At 50.7% G+C, this 15240-nt stretch overlaps 2 protein-coding genes across 2 annotated transcripts; one reads left to right on the forward strand and one right to left on the reverse strand.

The window, feature by feature from the left end:
- Nucleotides 1-8027: 8027 nt before the first annotated feature.
- On the reverse strand, nucleotides 8028-8801 carry LOC103645108 (zinc finger protein ZAT3). Its single transcript, XM_008668228.2, has one exon. It carries the CDS (start codon nucleotides 8799-8801, stop codon nucleotides 8028-8030), a length of 774 nt encoding a protein of 257 aa, XP_008666450.1.
- Nucleotides 8802-12953: 4152 nt separating this feature from the next.
- Nucleotides 12954-14185, forward strand: LOC100283759 (dof zinc finger protein MNB1A). The gene has a single exon (NM_001156658.1). It carries the CDS (start codon nucleotides 13044-13046, stop codon nucleotides 13764-13766), a length of 723 nt encoding a protein of 240 aa, NP_001150130.1. The 5' UTR covers nucleotides 12954-13043; the 3' UTR covers nucleotides 13767-14185.
- The last annotated feature ends 1055 nt before the right edge of the window (nucleotides 14186-15240 follow it).

Genomic DNA, 15240 nt, shown 5'->3' on the forward strand with positions numbered 1-15240 from the left:
GGCGCGGAGAAAGCCGTTGCTCCGGAGTCGCACCGGACAGTCCGGTGAATTATAGCGGACTAGCCGTTGGAGTTTCCCGAAGCTGGCGAGTTCCTGAGGCTGATCTTCCTTGGCGCACCGGACACTGTCCGGTGTACACCGGACAGTCCGGTGAATTATAGCGCGAGTGCCTTGGAAATTCCCGAAGGTGGCGAGTTCGAGTTGGAGTCCTCTGGTGCACCGGACACTGTCCGGTGACGCACCGGACACTGTCCGGTGTACACCGGACAGTCCGGTGCTCCCAGACCAGAGGGCCTTCGGTTGTCCCTTTGCTCCTTTGTTGAATCCAATATTTGATCTTTTTATTGGCTGAGTGTGAACCTTTTATACCTGTATAGTCTATACACTTGGGCAAACTTGTTAGTCAAAAGATTTGTGTTGGGCAATTCAACCACCAAAATTATATAGGAACTAGGTGTGAGCCTAATTCCCTTTCAGCATCAATCACCAAAAAGGGGGGAGATTGAAATGGAATTAGGCTTACACCTATTTCCTAATTTATTTTGGTGGTTGAATTGCCCAACACAAATAATTGGACTAACTAGTTTGCTCTAGTCTATAAGTTCTACAGGTGCCAAAGGTTCACAATAAGCCAATAAAAAGACCAAGAAAAGGGTTCAAACGAAGAGAGCAAGGGACAACCGAAGTGTGCCCTGGTCTGGCGCACCAGACAGTGTCCGGTGCACCAGGGAACTCGACGCCCAACTCTTCACCTTCGGGAATTTTCAGAGGGCTCCGCTATAATTCACCGGACTGTCCGGTGCACCACCGGACAGTGTCCGGTGCCCCAAGGAAGAGCAACTCTAAACTCGCCAGCTTCGGGAATCCGCTCCACTATAATTCACCGGACATGTCCGGTGCACACCGGACTGTCCGGTGAGCCAGCGGAGCAACAGCTACTTCGCGCGCAACGGTCGACTGCAACGCATTAAATGCGCGCCTGCGCGCGCAGAGGACAGAGCACGCGCGGTGGCACACCGGACAGCCTATAGGGCCTGTCCGGTGCACCACCGGATAGCCAGGCGGGCCCACAAGACTGTCTGGTGCGCCATGCGACAGCAGCCTTCACCAAACGGCTAGTTTGGTGGTTGGGGTTATAAATACCCCCAACCACCCCACATTCAAGTCATCCAAGTTTTCCACCTTCCAACTACTTACAAGAGCTCTAGCATTCAACTCTAGACACACCCAAGTGATCAAATCCTCTCCCAATTCCGCACAAAGCTTTAGTGATTAGTGAGAGAGATTTGCTTGTGTTCTTTTGAGCTCTTGCACTTGGATTGCTTCTTTCTTTCATTCTTTCTTGCGAACAACTCAATTGTAACCGAGGTAAGAGACACCAATTGTGTGGTGGTCTTTGCGGGGAAGTTTGTTCCCGTTTGATTGAGAAGAAGAAGCTCACTCGGTCCGAGGGTCCGTTTGAGAGAGGGAAAGGGTTGAAAGAGACCCGGTCTTTGTGACCACCTCAATGGGGAGTAGGTTTGCAAGAACCGAACCTCGGTAAAACAAATCCTCGTGTCACACTCTTTATCTGCTCGTGATTTGTTTTGCGCCCTCTCTCTCGGACTCGTTTCTATTTCTAACGCTAACCCGGCTTGTAGTTGTGATTAAGTTTGTAAATTTTAGATTCGCCCTATTCACCCCCCTCTAGGCGACTTTCATGTTGGAACTTGCTCTCCTGGGCAAGTTGATCCAATGGGGGAGTGAAAGCAACGTAAACAAGGTTTCAACTCGGGATGACAATAGCTCTGTTAATCTAGCCTCTCAAGGGCACTATGCGGGGGTATTTGTAGGTGCCTGAGTGCCCAGCATCTTGAGTTAAGGACGCATGTGCCCTCAGGCGCCCAGATTATCCCCGGAATATTCCCATAAAGCAGGGTTACAGAGTGTAATTACAGGGAAGCCTTTACAAATTAGGCCCGTAATGCGTAGCGGCCACGCAGGGCCTGTTACAATGGGCCGGTTCACGCGTGGGCCTCCATGTTGGACGAGGCCGCGTGATGGGACGACCTCGCCATAGGCCTTCGTCCTACGACGCGTGGGATGAAGGGTAAAGTCTGCCAGTCGTCTTGTCTCCGTTGGTGCAGCGAGTCTGGCGAAGGCATCGAGCGAAGGGTGGTGTCTTCGCCTTCGCCCCAACATTCATCTCTGGGCAGTCTCTTGTAGGGTGCACGTAGTCTTCACCGTGGAACAAGCAGTAAAATCTGTGCGGCTGCTGCGCATGTCCCCGGCCCCGACCGCGAGTTCCGTTTCCGCGGCCCTGGGGGGATACTCCTGGCGGCGAGGGGCCTCGCCAGCGGGGTGCTGGTTGAAGATGTTGTGCACCTGCTGCTGATTACGGTCGTCCCGACCGGAGTCTGCCTGCGAGGGCCTCGTCCACGTGCGGCTAGACTGCGGAGGGTCTTTGGGTTTCCTCTGAGACTCGACTTTGCGCTGGTGGAGCTCTTCGGATCTGGCGTATTTTTCAAATAGCTGATACAACTCCTGGAGGTTCCTGGGTGGATCCCTGATGCAGTGGTTGTAAAGGACGCCGACCCGAAGGCCACTGATGGCGTAGTGGATAGCGATTTGGTCATCGACCGAAGGCAGTTGTGACTTGAGGGTCAGAAACTTGCGATAGTACTCCCGCAGAGTCTCTCTTTCCAGCTGCTTGCAGAGTGAAAGTTCAGCCAAGGCGTCGGTGTCTGGGCGGTACCCTTGGAAGTTGAGCAAGAATTTGTCCCAGAGACTTCTCCAGGAGTCGATGGACAATGGGGGCAACCTGGTGTACCAGGTGAGGGCTGGGCCTTCGAGGGCGATGATGAATGACTTGGCCATCGTGGTGTAGTCCCCTCCAGATGATGCAACGACGACCTGATAGCTCATGATGTACTGTGCTGGGTCAGTGCTGCCGTTGTACTTGGGATAGGTCCATGCCCTGAAGTTGGCAGACCATGGTGACACTTGCAGGTGTGGCGCCAGGGGACTTCGCTCATCAAGGTAGTTGACACCTTGGAATGCCGCGGCGTGTGGGATGGCGTGTCCACGCTGAGGGATGAACATGTCTTCGATTTGTGCGCGTTGTTGGAGGGGTGGGCTGTGTTGCAGGCCGAGTTGGCCTTCGCGCTGCATGAGCGCGATCTCTTGTTCAAGCTCCTGAGCCTTCTGCTCTTCGTCGCGTATCATCTGTCGCACCTTGGCTTATGCAGACACACGTTGACGCTTGGCCTCGAGGATCTCTTTTTGCTTCTAGAGGTTGCGGTTTTTGATGCGCAAGGCGCGCAGCTGTAGCTGCTCTTCTGCTGAAACGTCGATGACTTCGCCATCCTCGGTGGCGTCCGCGCCCTCCGGTGGAGCGAAGCCTGGGGGAAGTTGCGGTTGTCCTCTAGAGCTGCAGGTGCGGAGACTGCCTTCGGGAGTGGGTTGTTCGTTGCGCTGCCTCTTGCTGAGTGCGTCGTCTTCGCAAGCCTCTTGGTGGGTGGTGTCGACAAGGTCCTTGCCCTTTTTCTCGGCCAGCAGCGCTGCCTTCGCAGCCTCGTCAGCCTTCGAGCTAGCTCTCTTGGGTGCCATCGCGGGTGGTTTTTTTTCGTAGCACGAACGGTGGGAGCCAAATGTTGGAACTTGCTCTCCTGGGCAAGTTGATCCAATGGGGGAGTGAAAGCAACGTAAACAAGGTTTCAACTCGGGATGACAATAGCTCTGTTCATCTAGCCTCTCAAGGGCACTGTGCGGGGGTATTTATAGGTGCCTGAGTGCCCAGCATCTTGAGTTAAGGACGCATGTGCCCTCAGGCGTCCAGATTATCCCCGGAATATTCCCATAAAGCAGGGTTACAGAGTGTAATTATAGGGAAGCCTTTACAAATTAGGCCTGTAATGCGTAGCGGCCACGCAGGGCCTGTTACAATGGGCCGGTTCACGCGTGGGCCTCCATGTTGGACGAGGCCGTGTGATGGGACGACCTCGTCATAGGCCTTTGTCCTACGACGCGTGGGACGAAGGGTAAAGTCTGCCAGTCGTCTTGTCTCTGTTGGTGCAGCGAGTCTGGCGAAGGCATCGAGCGAAGGGTGACGTCTTCGCCTTCGCCCCAACACTCAGTCACCAACAATTTGTAAGTTTGTTGATGTTGTGGTAATGAATTTGTGGATTGCTTCTTACATATCAGAAAAAGATTAAGATTATAGCTCAAATTAACAACAAGACTCAAAGTGTTAAGATCAAATTAAAAGCGTATATGATTGAGGCATCTACCTAACACATTTTACTCAAATCATGCTTAGTATTTAATTTCAGTCATGTTTTGTGTGAAGTGATCTATGGAGATGTATTGGTCGACATGTTAAACATGCATATAGAGGAGTGTGGTGATCAGGGCGCCATGAGAACTAAATCATTATGGGCATGAACAGGATTTGAACAGCTACAGAACTTTATAGCTGGGGCAACCACTACCATATGATCAAGATCTGACGCCGCATGAACACTCTTCGTCTTCATCAGCGAGCAGCAGCACGCGCGTAGGACGCGCGACAACTACTAGTACTTCTATTAACTCTCTGCCAATAAAAAAGTAGTACTGAACTAGTAAGACTGCAGGTTTCTGCAACAGCAGTAAGTCATTTTTCTTGTGCCATGTAAAAAAGGGGAGAAATTAGATCTGTACTATTACAATATTTAAATTCCAGTCTATATTAATACTAGTCCAGCTTTAGAAAAATTGGTGGAAATGTGTGTGAAGTTGTGTAGAGGCTTCTATTAGCTCTTTGCCAATGAAAAAGTAGGACTTCATGCAACTGCCTTCAGGCTTTGCAACAGCAGCTAGTCCTTCTTTTGCCATAATTAGAAACTAGCTGGATGCCCGTGCCTTGCAACGGGAATATATAATACCAGTATACTACGATAACTTATATACAAAATCTGTGTTATATTGTTATGAGAAAATGTTTCATAATCAATTTGTGATCCTAGTCATACATAAATTTTGTTATTTTAATCTAGTTATTTCACCACTACATTGCAACCATCAATATCATGCAGACTTCGATATATGCCACGATTTGTATGGTCTCATCATTGGAGAGCACGAGCACGTTCCACACATGCCGGAAAAATTCCCTCGTACATCGTTAGTCATCAGACACGCACCACCATATGCTCTTGCTTAAACAAAAAGGTAAGTGTGTATGTGTTTGCGAAGAGAATTAAAGGCAGGCCGGCACAAAAGCTACCCTAACGGTGGCGAGGATGACAAACTGGTCACTGTTGTCGATCCTCCTCTGTGTCACCTCCGGCACCAAGATGACGCCACAATCCTCGATATAGTAGTCGTCGAACGCACGCGACATGACGAGTACCGATGACTCTTGGTTGGGCTGCCAAACGAAGTGCACCCTGGGCTCATCAGCGAGGTAGTACCCCTGGCCGTTGCACCACCGAATGCGCTATTCCACTACATACATCATGTTCGAGGACACTCACACAACGTCAGCAACGTCCATCGTCCCAGCGCATAAGAATTCATGTCCGGCCAGTAGCGACTTACGTGGCAGGTTGGGCTTCAGGTGGACGATGAGCTGGACGGCGTGATGGCGTCGTCGTCGGATGCGGTGTCCAGAACAACCTGAGAGTCGTCGACGTTGGCGACAACCATGAGGCCCCCCTGCTTAACGATGGACAACGCGGTGCAGCTGCTCTGGACCGCGTCCAAGCGGCGGCTTCGCGGGAGCTTGTCGTACACAGCGGCGCATGCGACCACGTAATACTGCTTTTAGAGGTCGAACTGGTAGTCGCCAAGCTTCTTCTCGTCATCGATGAGCGACGACAACGCGAATGCCTCCTGCTCATGGAGTTTGTTCGGGGTTTGAAGTAGGAAACATGGATTCATGCTTGGCGTTGGTTTATGAAAATGACTCACAAGTCTGATCCATGGAAAAAATATTACGAAAAAAAAATCACACATGCAAAAAAGGGAATTTAAGTATAATGCATTATTCAAACAAAAGAAATAGCATGCAAAGCTCTTCTTTAAATAATATTATCTCCATCCAAAAATATAATTCAAGAATATCGGTGATACTTATCTACTACTACGCATTGTGCAATGGTAGTAAGTGAGCTTGGAGAGAGATGTAGTAGATGTGTTTCCTGTCATAGATGTAGACATAAACACATATAGGTGGGTGCCCGTGCGTTGCAACGGAAACATTTAATATCATGATAACTTATGAACAAATGTGTGTTATACTGTTATATGAAAATGTTTCATAATTAATTTGTGATCCTAGCCATACATAAATTTTGTTATTTCAATCTAACTATTTCATCACTACATTGCAACCAACAGTACCGTGCAGACTTCTATACATGATAGTTGAATGCCCGTGTGTTGCAACGTGAATATATAATACCAGTATACTACGATAACTTATATACAAAATATGTGTTATACCATTATGAGAAAATGTTTCATAATCAATTTGTGATTCTGACCATACATAAATTTTGTTATTTATAATCTATCTATTTCACCACTACATTGCAACCATCAGTATCATGCAGACTTTGATATATATCACGATTTGTATGGTCTCATTATTGGAGAGCACGTTTCACACATACCGGAAGAAATTCTCTCGTACATCGTTAGTCATTGGACACATACCACCATACGCTTTTGCTTAAACAAAAAGGTAAGTGTGTGTTTGCAAGACTAATGGTCAAACATCGTATAACCACAAAGTTAGAATACTATATTAATATATTAAATAAATTAATCCAATAGACATAGATTAACCCAATTAACATAGGATAAATAAATATCTATAAAAATATGAAACATGGTATAATCAATGTTGTTATTGCGTAGTAAATATTCATACGAGACTAACACAACTAGAACGATTCAATTTGAAATTAAAATGGGGAAGTTACGAATTTCCAAAGTTTCTATGTATTTGATATAGGATTACTTAGGAAATCAATTTTATTGTTGTTTTCATGACAAAACAGAGGTATTATGTGATAAAAATAATATTATAGAATTATAGAAATTGGAATGAACTCATTTAGATTTAATATGAAATTTCCATGAATTAAATGGGTTTCTGCAATTATTTTTAAACTAAAAATCAATTTCTAAACTCTTTTTCCCTATTTTCTTTATTTCCTGGACTGTGTCCCAAATTCCAGAAAGATCAGGGGCCAAGCTATAAATGTTTTTTTAGACTCAGTGAGCATACAGAGTGGACGATGGGTTAAACACAAAAGACATTTTAGTTGAAGTTATACACAATTCAACATGAGTCATGTTGGCTAGAGGGTAGAAGGCTATGCATTTTGCTCAATAGATCCAATGTTCGATCCGGCAGCCACGATTTGATTTTTTTTTCTGCGCGCGGAAAACTGGTGTGCGGGATTGGACGGCTGAGATTGTAGAACGGTAGATCACGGCAGAACATAAAAAGGCATGCTACTATTGCTAACTTAATAAGTAGTAGAGATATGTCACTCTAGTTCTGAGAAGTTAAAAACTAGCTCATTTTTATGCCAACTCATGAGATCGAAATGAGCTAAATAACTAATTTTGTAAAAGCATGGCAAAAGATTATAACAGAGTAACATTTTGGTGCTATTTTTCTAGAACTGAATCTTTAGAAGCTAATGTTCCTGTTATCCTGTGCCCCCGTGTGTGTGTGTATATACGTATACACAGTTAAAATAAAATGTTTGAGGCTAATCAAAGGGAACGATAGTATAAGAATTTGGAACGCACGAGTTGTTAGAATTATTATATATATTATCACAATCAGTTAAATATATACACGGATATGTTACAGGCTTAACAGTTATTAGCTAGTACACATGCACTACACAACTGAAAGTTCAGATTAAGCAAGCCACCGAATCAGACAGGTCAGAAAAAGTTCCTTCCTGAATCAGGGCGACACAAACTATACCGGCATTGTTTAGGGAATTAGGGCGGACGACTGTTGCAAACGCTAGCTCTAGAACTTAGAACCCAAGCTTCAGATCCAACGTCGCGTCCAAACTGCCGTCTTGATCGCTCTTCCGTGGCAATAGCGGCAGGTTGAGGTCCAGCGTGGTGGCCGGCGCTGCTTGCGACGACGATGCGCTGAATCCGTCTCCACTACACGTAGCAACCGCCGGCGGCGCCCCCTCCGTCTTCTCCCAGTGGCAGCGCTTGTGGCCGCCGAGAGCCCGCCCGGTGGCGAACCCGCCTCGAACGCAGACGCTACACTTGTGGTCATCGCATTCGCACCTTGGCAGCGACGAAGAAGCCGACGTGCCGGCGGCGCCGAGGGTACTCTTCCTGCCCCTGCTGCCAGCAGCACCCGCGGGGCGGTCGCCGCGGAGCATGAGCAGGCTCGTGGCGGTCTCGCGCTCCTGCACGGTGAACTGGTGCCAGAAGTGCGGCGGCGGCGTCATCCCGCGCCACTGGCGCTCCGGGTGGCACCGCATGTGGCCGAACAGCGCCTTCCACGACGAGAAGCGCTTGCCGCACTCGCTGCACGGCGGCGTGCCCCCCGCGGGCGGCGACGACCGCACTGCCGCCGGCCGGGCGACGACGACGTCCGGCGGCCGCGGCGCCGGCCTGGGGGCGACCCCGCGGGCGCGGGCGAACGGGGAAGGCGGAGGCGGGGGCGGAAGCGCGAGCGACAGCGTGAGCGTCGTGTCGTGGTGGGGCGGCGGCGGCGGCGGCATTGGCTGCGGAGGGCGGGCAGGAGCAGGAGGAGCCGCGGCAGCAGGGCGGATCGGAGTGGCCATGGCGAACCAACCACCAGCAGGGCAGCGATTGATCGGGGAGGTTGCACATGCGAGGGAGGAGGGAGGCTGCAGGGGCATGGATATGTACGGACGCCGGACGCGCCCGTATGCCGCGGGCAGTTGCTTGCCGGCGGTTGCTGCACTGCATGCATCTTGCGAGAGGCTAGGCTGCCTTCGGGCTTGGGTTCGTGATGTTTTCTCTCTTGTGAGCTGCGATCCAGTCTCCGTGGGCCGTGGGCGGAACCGGCAGCGCCTGTGGACTGGGCTGGGCTCCCGTGTCAGGCTCTTCTGGGCTCGGGGGCAGTATTGGTTGCAAATTTCTGTGTAGTTCATGGGGCGGAGATGTTTCTAATTCACACTAAAAGCATCTCCAACAATGCCTCAAACTAGTGCCTTAAATTGAAATATAGGACTCTACACAGGAAAAATTACTCCAACAGTGCCATATTTCATAAAATTTTGTCAAAAAACTATAGAGTACCGTCTCAAGTGACTCAAATATACTACACCGTAGTGGGCTGCCCTATAATCTAGATTCGGGGCTTTACTATTGGAGCGGGGTGTTTTGTTGGTGCCCTAAATTTTATAAAATATACTTATTTTTAAATTATAGGATATTTTTATAGGTCATGTTGTTGGAGATGCTCTAATAGATGAGGGGGCAATATACCTTTCCTTTTTTTTTAACTTACCAAATCATCTATTCGTTCATCCACACCGCTGCATTTTGCCGTTCAACGCATGGTCATCTAGAGATATAACATGCGCTAAGGGCCTGTTTGTTTACCCCAATGAATTATATAATCTAGATTATTTTTGGAGGATTATATAATCTGAGTAGTCATGTTTGTTTACCTAGATTATCTGGTGTGTTTCTGTTGGGCGGCGGGCTTCTCCGATCCGATAGGCGCAAAAACGATTCGGTAGATTATAATGGCAATGGTGGGTAATTTCTATGAAACTTGAAAGGATAGTGGGGAAGTGGGGAAAAAATAATCTGAAATAAGCATCTCCTCACTTGCTTATGGATTATCATAATCCAAGGGGTTAGATTATATAATCTGGGCAAATAAGCTAGACTGTTTGTTTGCCTCTTAGGATTATTTAATCCAGATTATATAATCTGAGGGGTAAACAAACAGGCCCTAAGGTTAGTGGACGGCGCTAGAGAACAGAAAGATAGCATCCACTGTCGGCTGCTGCAGCATCCTTTGATCGATTGGATCGCGTCAAGTGCTCCCGTTCATAGCATAGGTTTGATCGCGCCGGCGGCGGCGCGCCAAAGATGGTGCGGAGGCAGCCTGTCCGTTCCGGCCTCGTGCATGTGCGGCGACCACCGTCCACGCCATGTGCGGATGTGCGTGCGTTGGCCGTACGGACGCTCCACCCAACGCACTTCGGTGATGTGGGGACTCCTGTGCTGGAGCTGTCTGCTGTTGTGTGCCATTCTGTGTGGCGCTCCGTCTCGGACATAGAAATGATGAACGCCGATCCGATCCGACCCGTCCCGTCCGAAAAGCACCGGTTCGATGGCCCGTAATTTTGGTCCCGTAACAATTCACGGGTCAAATAAAGATTATGATTTTTTATCAAAAAACGATTTAATTCGAAAAACTCCGATGCAAAGCCAAAAAACCCGATCTAACACGTCAAACAGAATAGCACTAGCCAACCTGACCTAATCCCAATTCTAGACACGAGCGAGTATACGCTATGCTAAATTGTCCACAACCCGATGTTGATATGACCCGAACCTAACATTTGAACAGGTCTACTTCAACAATGTTGCTCCTATGACAAACCACGATAGAAGGAGAGAAGCGATTTCCCACGTCACAAGAGGAGTCACCGAGTCAGCCTCCATCAAGCAGATCACATATATAACCGTGTGAAATATTACTCCCTCCGTCCTAAAATATAGTTTTTCCTAGCCTATATTTTTCTATCCACATTCATTTAAATAATAATAAATATAGACATACATGTAAACTATATTCTTATGTTATTTAATAAATGTATGATTAGTCTAAAATGAATTATATTTTGGTACGGATGGAGTATTTTGTACGAAAGGTAACATTGTTTGTAAAGTAAATTTTAAATAAAGAATATGATATGAGACGAGATAAGAGAGCTGATGAAGCATTCGTTTTTCCCTTATGTAAGCTTGCATCTCTAATCGGAGTTCTAAACGGAGTTATATTTTGAAATACGGAGTTTTAACACTTAAACTTGAGCTCAACATTGTTCTATTTTTAAAAAACATAGTGATTTCAACACTTAAACTTTACCTTAACATGTGTTCTATTTAAAAAAAATCATAGTGATTATATGACTCGATCTCCCATATTCTAAATATAGGACTTGATATACTGGAACTCTACCCTCGACTTGTACAATGTTCTTAATATTTTTTTCTAGATAATATGATTATTCTAAAAACATAATATATGAGTCAACTATTGAGCTGCAAAAGTTTTTCTTGACTCGAAACACTTTAATCAATTTCTACTTTAATTTAATTGGACTCAAATACAAGGTTTTTTTTGTTGAAGATGCACAACACTAAACCCATCATGTCCGTATGAATACTAAGCATTACGAATAGTGTCTACCAGCATATTTTAGCACAGCGTACTTGGTCATACAAGCTGGTCGTTGGGCCCCACTGCGCAGTAGGCACCAAGGCATACAATAAGACTATCTACAACATACTTCTTATCTCACTCTTTATCCCAACAAACAGTGCAATCTCCATTATTTTATACGACTGTTTACACCGGAGGCTCAGGCTATCCGCAACAGTTACCCCTAAATTTTCCCTCCTTATATCACTTTTTCCCCCTATTTTCCTCCCTATTTTTTCATCTCCCGCAATGGTTCCCCCTAAATACTTCCCCTATATCTCACTACCACTATAAAATATCATTTTCTATACCAACTATCAATTTTTTATCTACTAACAATTACTCGTGGACCCACAACACAGTGTTAGGGGATGAACAGTGACACGCTATATCTAGGGAGAGAGAAGGGGGCCGGCGCGTAGAGGGCGCCGTAGGGGGCAACGCTGTGGCCATAGAGTGCCCCCTAAGCGCTGTATACAAGAGGAGGGGGCTGCCAAGGCTATGCGCAACGCTGCCCCTTGACAGCCCCCTCCCCTTGCATGCCGCCTGTAGGGGGCACTCTACGGTCGCAGCGGTGCCCCCTACAGCGTCCCCTACGCGCCGGCCCCCTTCTCCCTCCTCCAGATATAGTGTGTCACTGTTTATCCCCCTAAACATTGTGCTGTGGGTCCACGAGTAATTGTTAGTAGATAAAAAATTGATAGTTAATATAAAAAATGATATTTTATAGTTGTAGTGGGATATATGGGGAGTATTTAGGGGGAACTGTTGCGGGAGATGAAAAAATAGAGACAAAAATAGGAGAAAAAGTGATATAGTGGGAAAAATTTAGAAGTAACTGTTGCGGATAGCCTTCACTTGGTGGGGACACTCCTACCGTGCCTCGCCCCACTTCTAGCCTGGCCTAGCCTAACGTAGCGAAACGTAAGCATCCCATAGCCTGACGTGGCGCGCTCCAGAACCACCCGACCTAGCCGCCGGTGGCCGACACGCCGCATAGCCCCCTCCCACTCCGTGCACAGCGACCGAATAGCCCACGGGAAACTCCCCGCCGCCGCAACGTCACCGACGTGCGGGCCGGGGACCGGCTCGGCGTATGGCGCGCTGACACGTCGTCACGCGGCAGAGGCGGGGGCGCCCCGCCGCTGTCACCGATCGACCGCGCAAGAGTCCGCGCGCGCGTACAGCACGGCGGCCGGCCGGCCGGGGTCCTGTCGCCGTCGCCGTCCGTCCTGACTTCTGGTTCTCTCAATTTCAAAACCGACGCACCGCATGCTGTACGGGGCTGGGTTGGCCACTAGCAGCGCTGACGCGGCGGGCCCACGGGAGGTCGCGTCGATTCGCAGCAGCGCGCCGCCCCCCTCCCCACCACCACGTCAAGCGGCGTGGGCTTCCGCCCCTCCCTGCCCGCCGCGTGGGCCCCCACTCGCGTCCTGTAACCGGGATAGCGTGAGCACGTCGCTATCGTCCGTAACGGCGACCGCGACCATAAGAGAGGAGGCAAAGCCAGCCCCCGGCGGGCGGTAACCGCCCCCCTCCTTTCAACTCGCTCGCTCGTTCGCCTTCCATCTTTCTCCCTCTCTCGGCAGTCTGCAGCAGGCCAGCGCCGTCGCGCATGCAGGAGGCGTCATCGGCGGCGGCGGGGGCCGAGCCCGGCCGTCGGGCGGCGCAGCATCAGTTCGCCGGCGTGGACCTCCGGCGGCCCAAGGGGTACGCGCCGCCGGCGCCGGCGGTGAGCGAGGGGGACCCGTGCCCGCGGTGTGCGTCGCGGGACACCAAGTTCTGCTACTACAACAACTACAACACCTCCCAGCCGCGCCACTTCTGCAAGGGCTGCCGCCGCTACTGGACCAAGGGCGGCACGCTGCGCAACGTCCCCGTCGGCGGCGGCACCCGCAAGAAGCCCTCCTTGTCGTCGTCGTCGTCGTCGTCCTACGCGGCCGCCGCGGACGCCGACAGGCAGCCCAAGAAGAAGCCCGCCAGCAAGAAGCGCCGCGTCGTGGCGCCGGCCCCGGAGCTCGCCGCCGCGGCCGACCCAGGCAAGACGGCACCCACCACGACGACGACGACGACGACGACGAGCGAGATCACCACGGAGACTGGCGCGCTGGAGGACTCCGACTCCCTGGCGCACCTGCTGCTGCAGCCCGGGACAGAGGACGCGGAGGCCGTCGCGCTCGGGCTCGGCCTCTCCGACTTCCCCTCCGCCGGGAAGGCGGTGCTGGACGACGAGGACTCGTTCGTGTGGCCCGCCGCGTCGTTCGACATGGGCGCGTGCTGGGCCGGCGCAGGGTTCGCCGACCCGGACCCCGCATGCATCTTCCTCAACCTCCCGTGACAGCCACAGACGGTCACGGCGCCGAGGCGTACGTCCTCCTGCTTTGCTCTGCTCTGCGCCTGATGATGAGTGCAAGGAAATGGAGCGCTTTGATTCTTCTGCTATTGGTTGCATCTGCTAATTGATTTAGCAGTGGTGGTAAGGTACACGCACGACGAGCTGACTGCGTGGTTCTTGGCTTGGGCCTTAGTATATGATGATGATGATGATACTAGTTGTATGTGTGACGTGAGAGACGATCGCGACGACGACCTTGAATTTTAGTTTCTGAGATGAGAAAGGTCAACTAGTGGCCTCTGTATGACTTTAGTTTTACTCATGAACTCATCAGATGGCTGGCTATGGCTGTGGCTGTGGCTAACTCATCGTCAAGTGTTTCTACCGGCTGCCTATAAACTAGACTGAGCTCTTGTTGGTCTGGGATTCTTCCTTGTTCTTATGATAAAGTTCTGTTGTGCTGTCATGCTTGTTTTCTTCTTTTCTGTGAAGAAAAGATCATGGGGAAAAAACATTCTAAATTCGTCTTCCTCGGCTCTCAATCTCATGGTGCGCGCGCGCGCGCGCGTGCTGTGTGTCCCAGAGCCAGAGTCGCAGGGGAGCATGGATGCTGAAAGCTGTAGTTAGCACTCGCCGCCATAATCGATCCGCCGGCCGGCGACGGCGATCGTGGTGCTGATCGGTTGGCATGGCATGGCATGGCAGGCACGTCTGCTGCGACTTTGTCGCGGCAAGACGATTCGCCGGGCGGGGCGCTCGGTTCCGTTCCAGTTCCAGGCGTCGGAAGAACATTGTCAGCGTCCGTCGATGCCCGGCGGCGGTGGTCGTGCTCCACTCCTGCGGTCCTGCCTGTCGTCGTGACGCTCGCATCGCATTCGGATTCGCATCCAACCAATCCAGTGCAGGTGGGTTTGTCATGATTACGAGCCGAGCAGTGTAGACCGTCCGGCGTCCAGGCCAGCGGGCAACGCCACGCGGCGGGGGGGCATCCGGTTCCCGACGCCATCATTTTCGCCCGCCGAAGCCTGCCCGCCCGCCCGCCGGCGCCGAGTGCGACTGCGGTCCCAGAAAGGAACCCATTGCTAGGCGGCTCAACCACTGCGAATCTTCGATGATCTTCGACGGGCCGGGAACAAGTACACCTACGCCCACACGCCCAGTGGCCGCGCGGCCTGGTGTTCCGGTTGCACGTCGACGTCCGCCATCCACATCTATGGTGGATCGTCGGTGAGCCCGAGGCGTCGGCACGGGTCGTGGCGGGTGTACGACGTCCCGCTCGCGAGCTGTCGGCGCCAGCAGCATCAGCGGCTGCTGCCAGTCGCTCCGTGCGTCTGGCCGTCTGCATGCCGGCGGAGGGGCGGCAGTGGTTCGGCGAACGGGGACGTATAAGACTGACCGCAGCGGTCTACCCTACCGCTCCCCCTCCCCTTGCATGTCGACTGTAGGGGCACCCTATGGCCGCAGCGGTGCCCTCTAC

The sequence above is a fragment of the Zea mays genome, chromosome 1, assembly GCF_902167145.1.
Source record: "Zea mays cultivar B73 chromosome 1, Zm-B73-REFERENCE-NAM-5.0, whole genome shotgun sequence".
Taxonomy (NCBI): Eukaryota; Viridiplantae; Streptophyta; class Magnoliopsida; order Poales; family Poaceae; genus Zea; species Zea mays.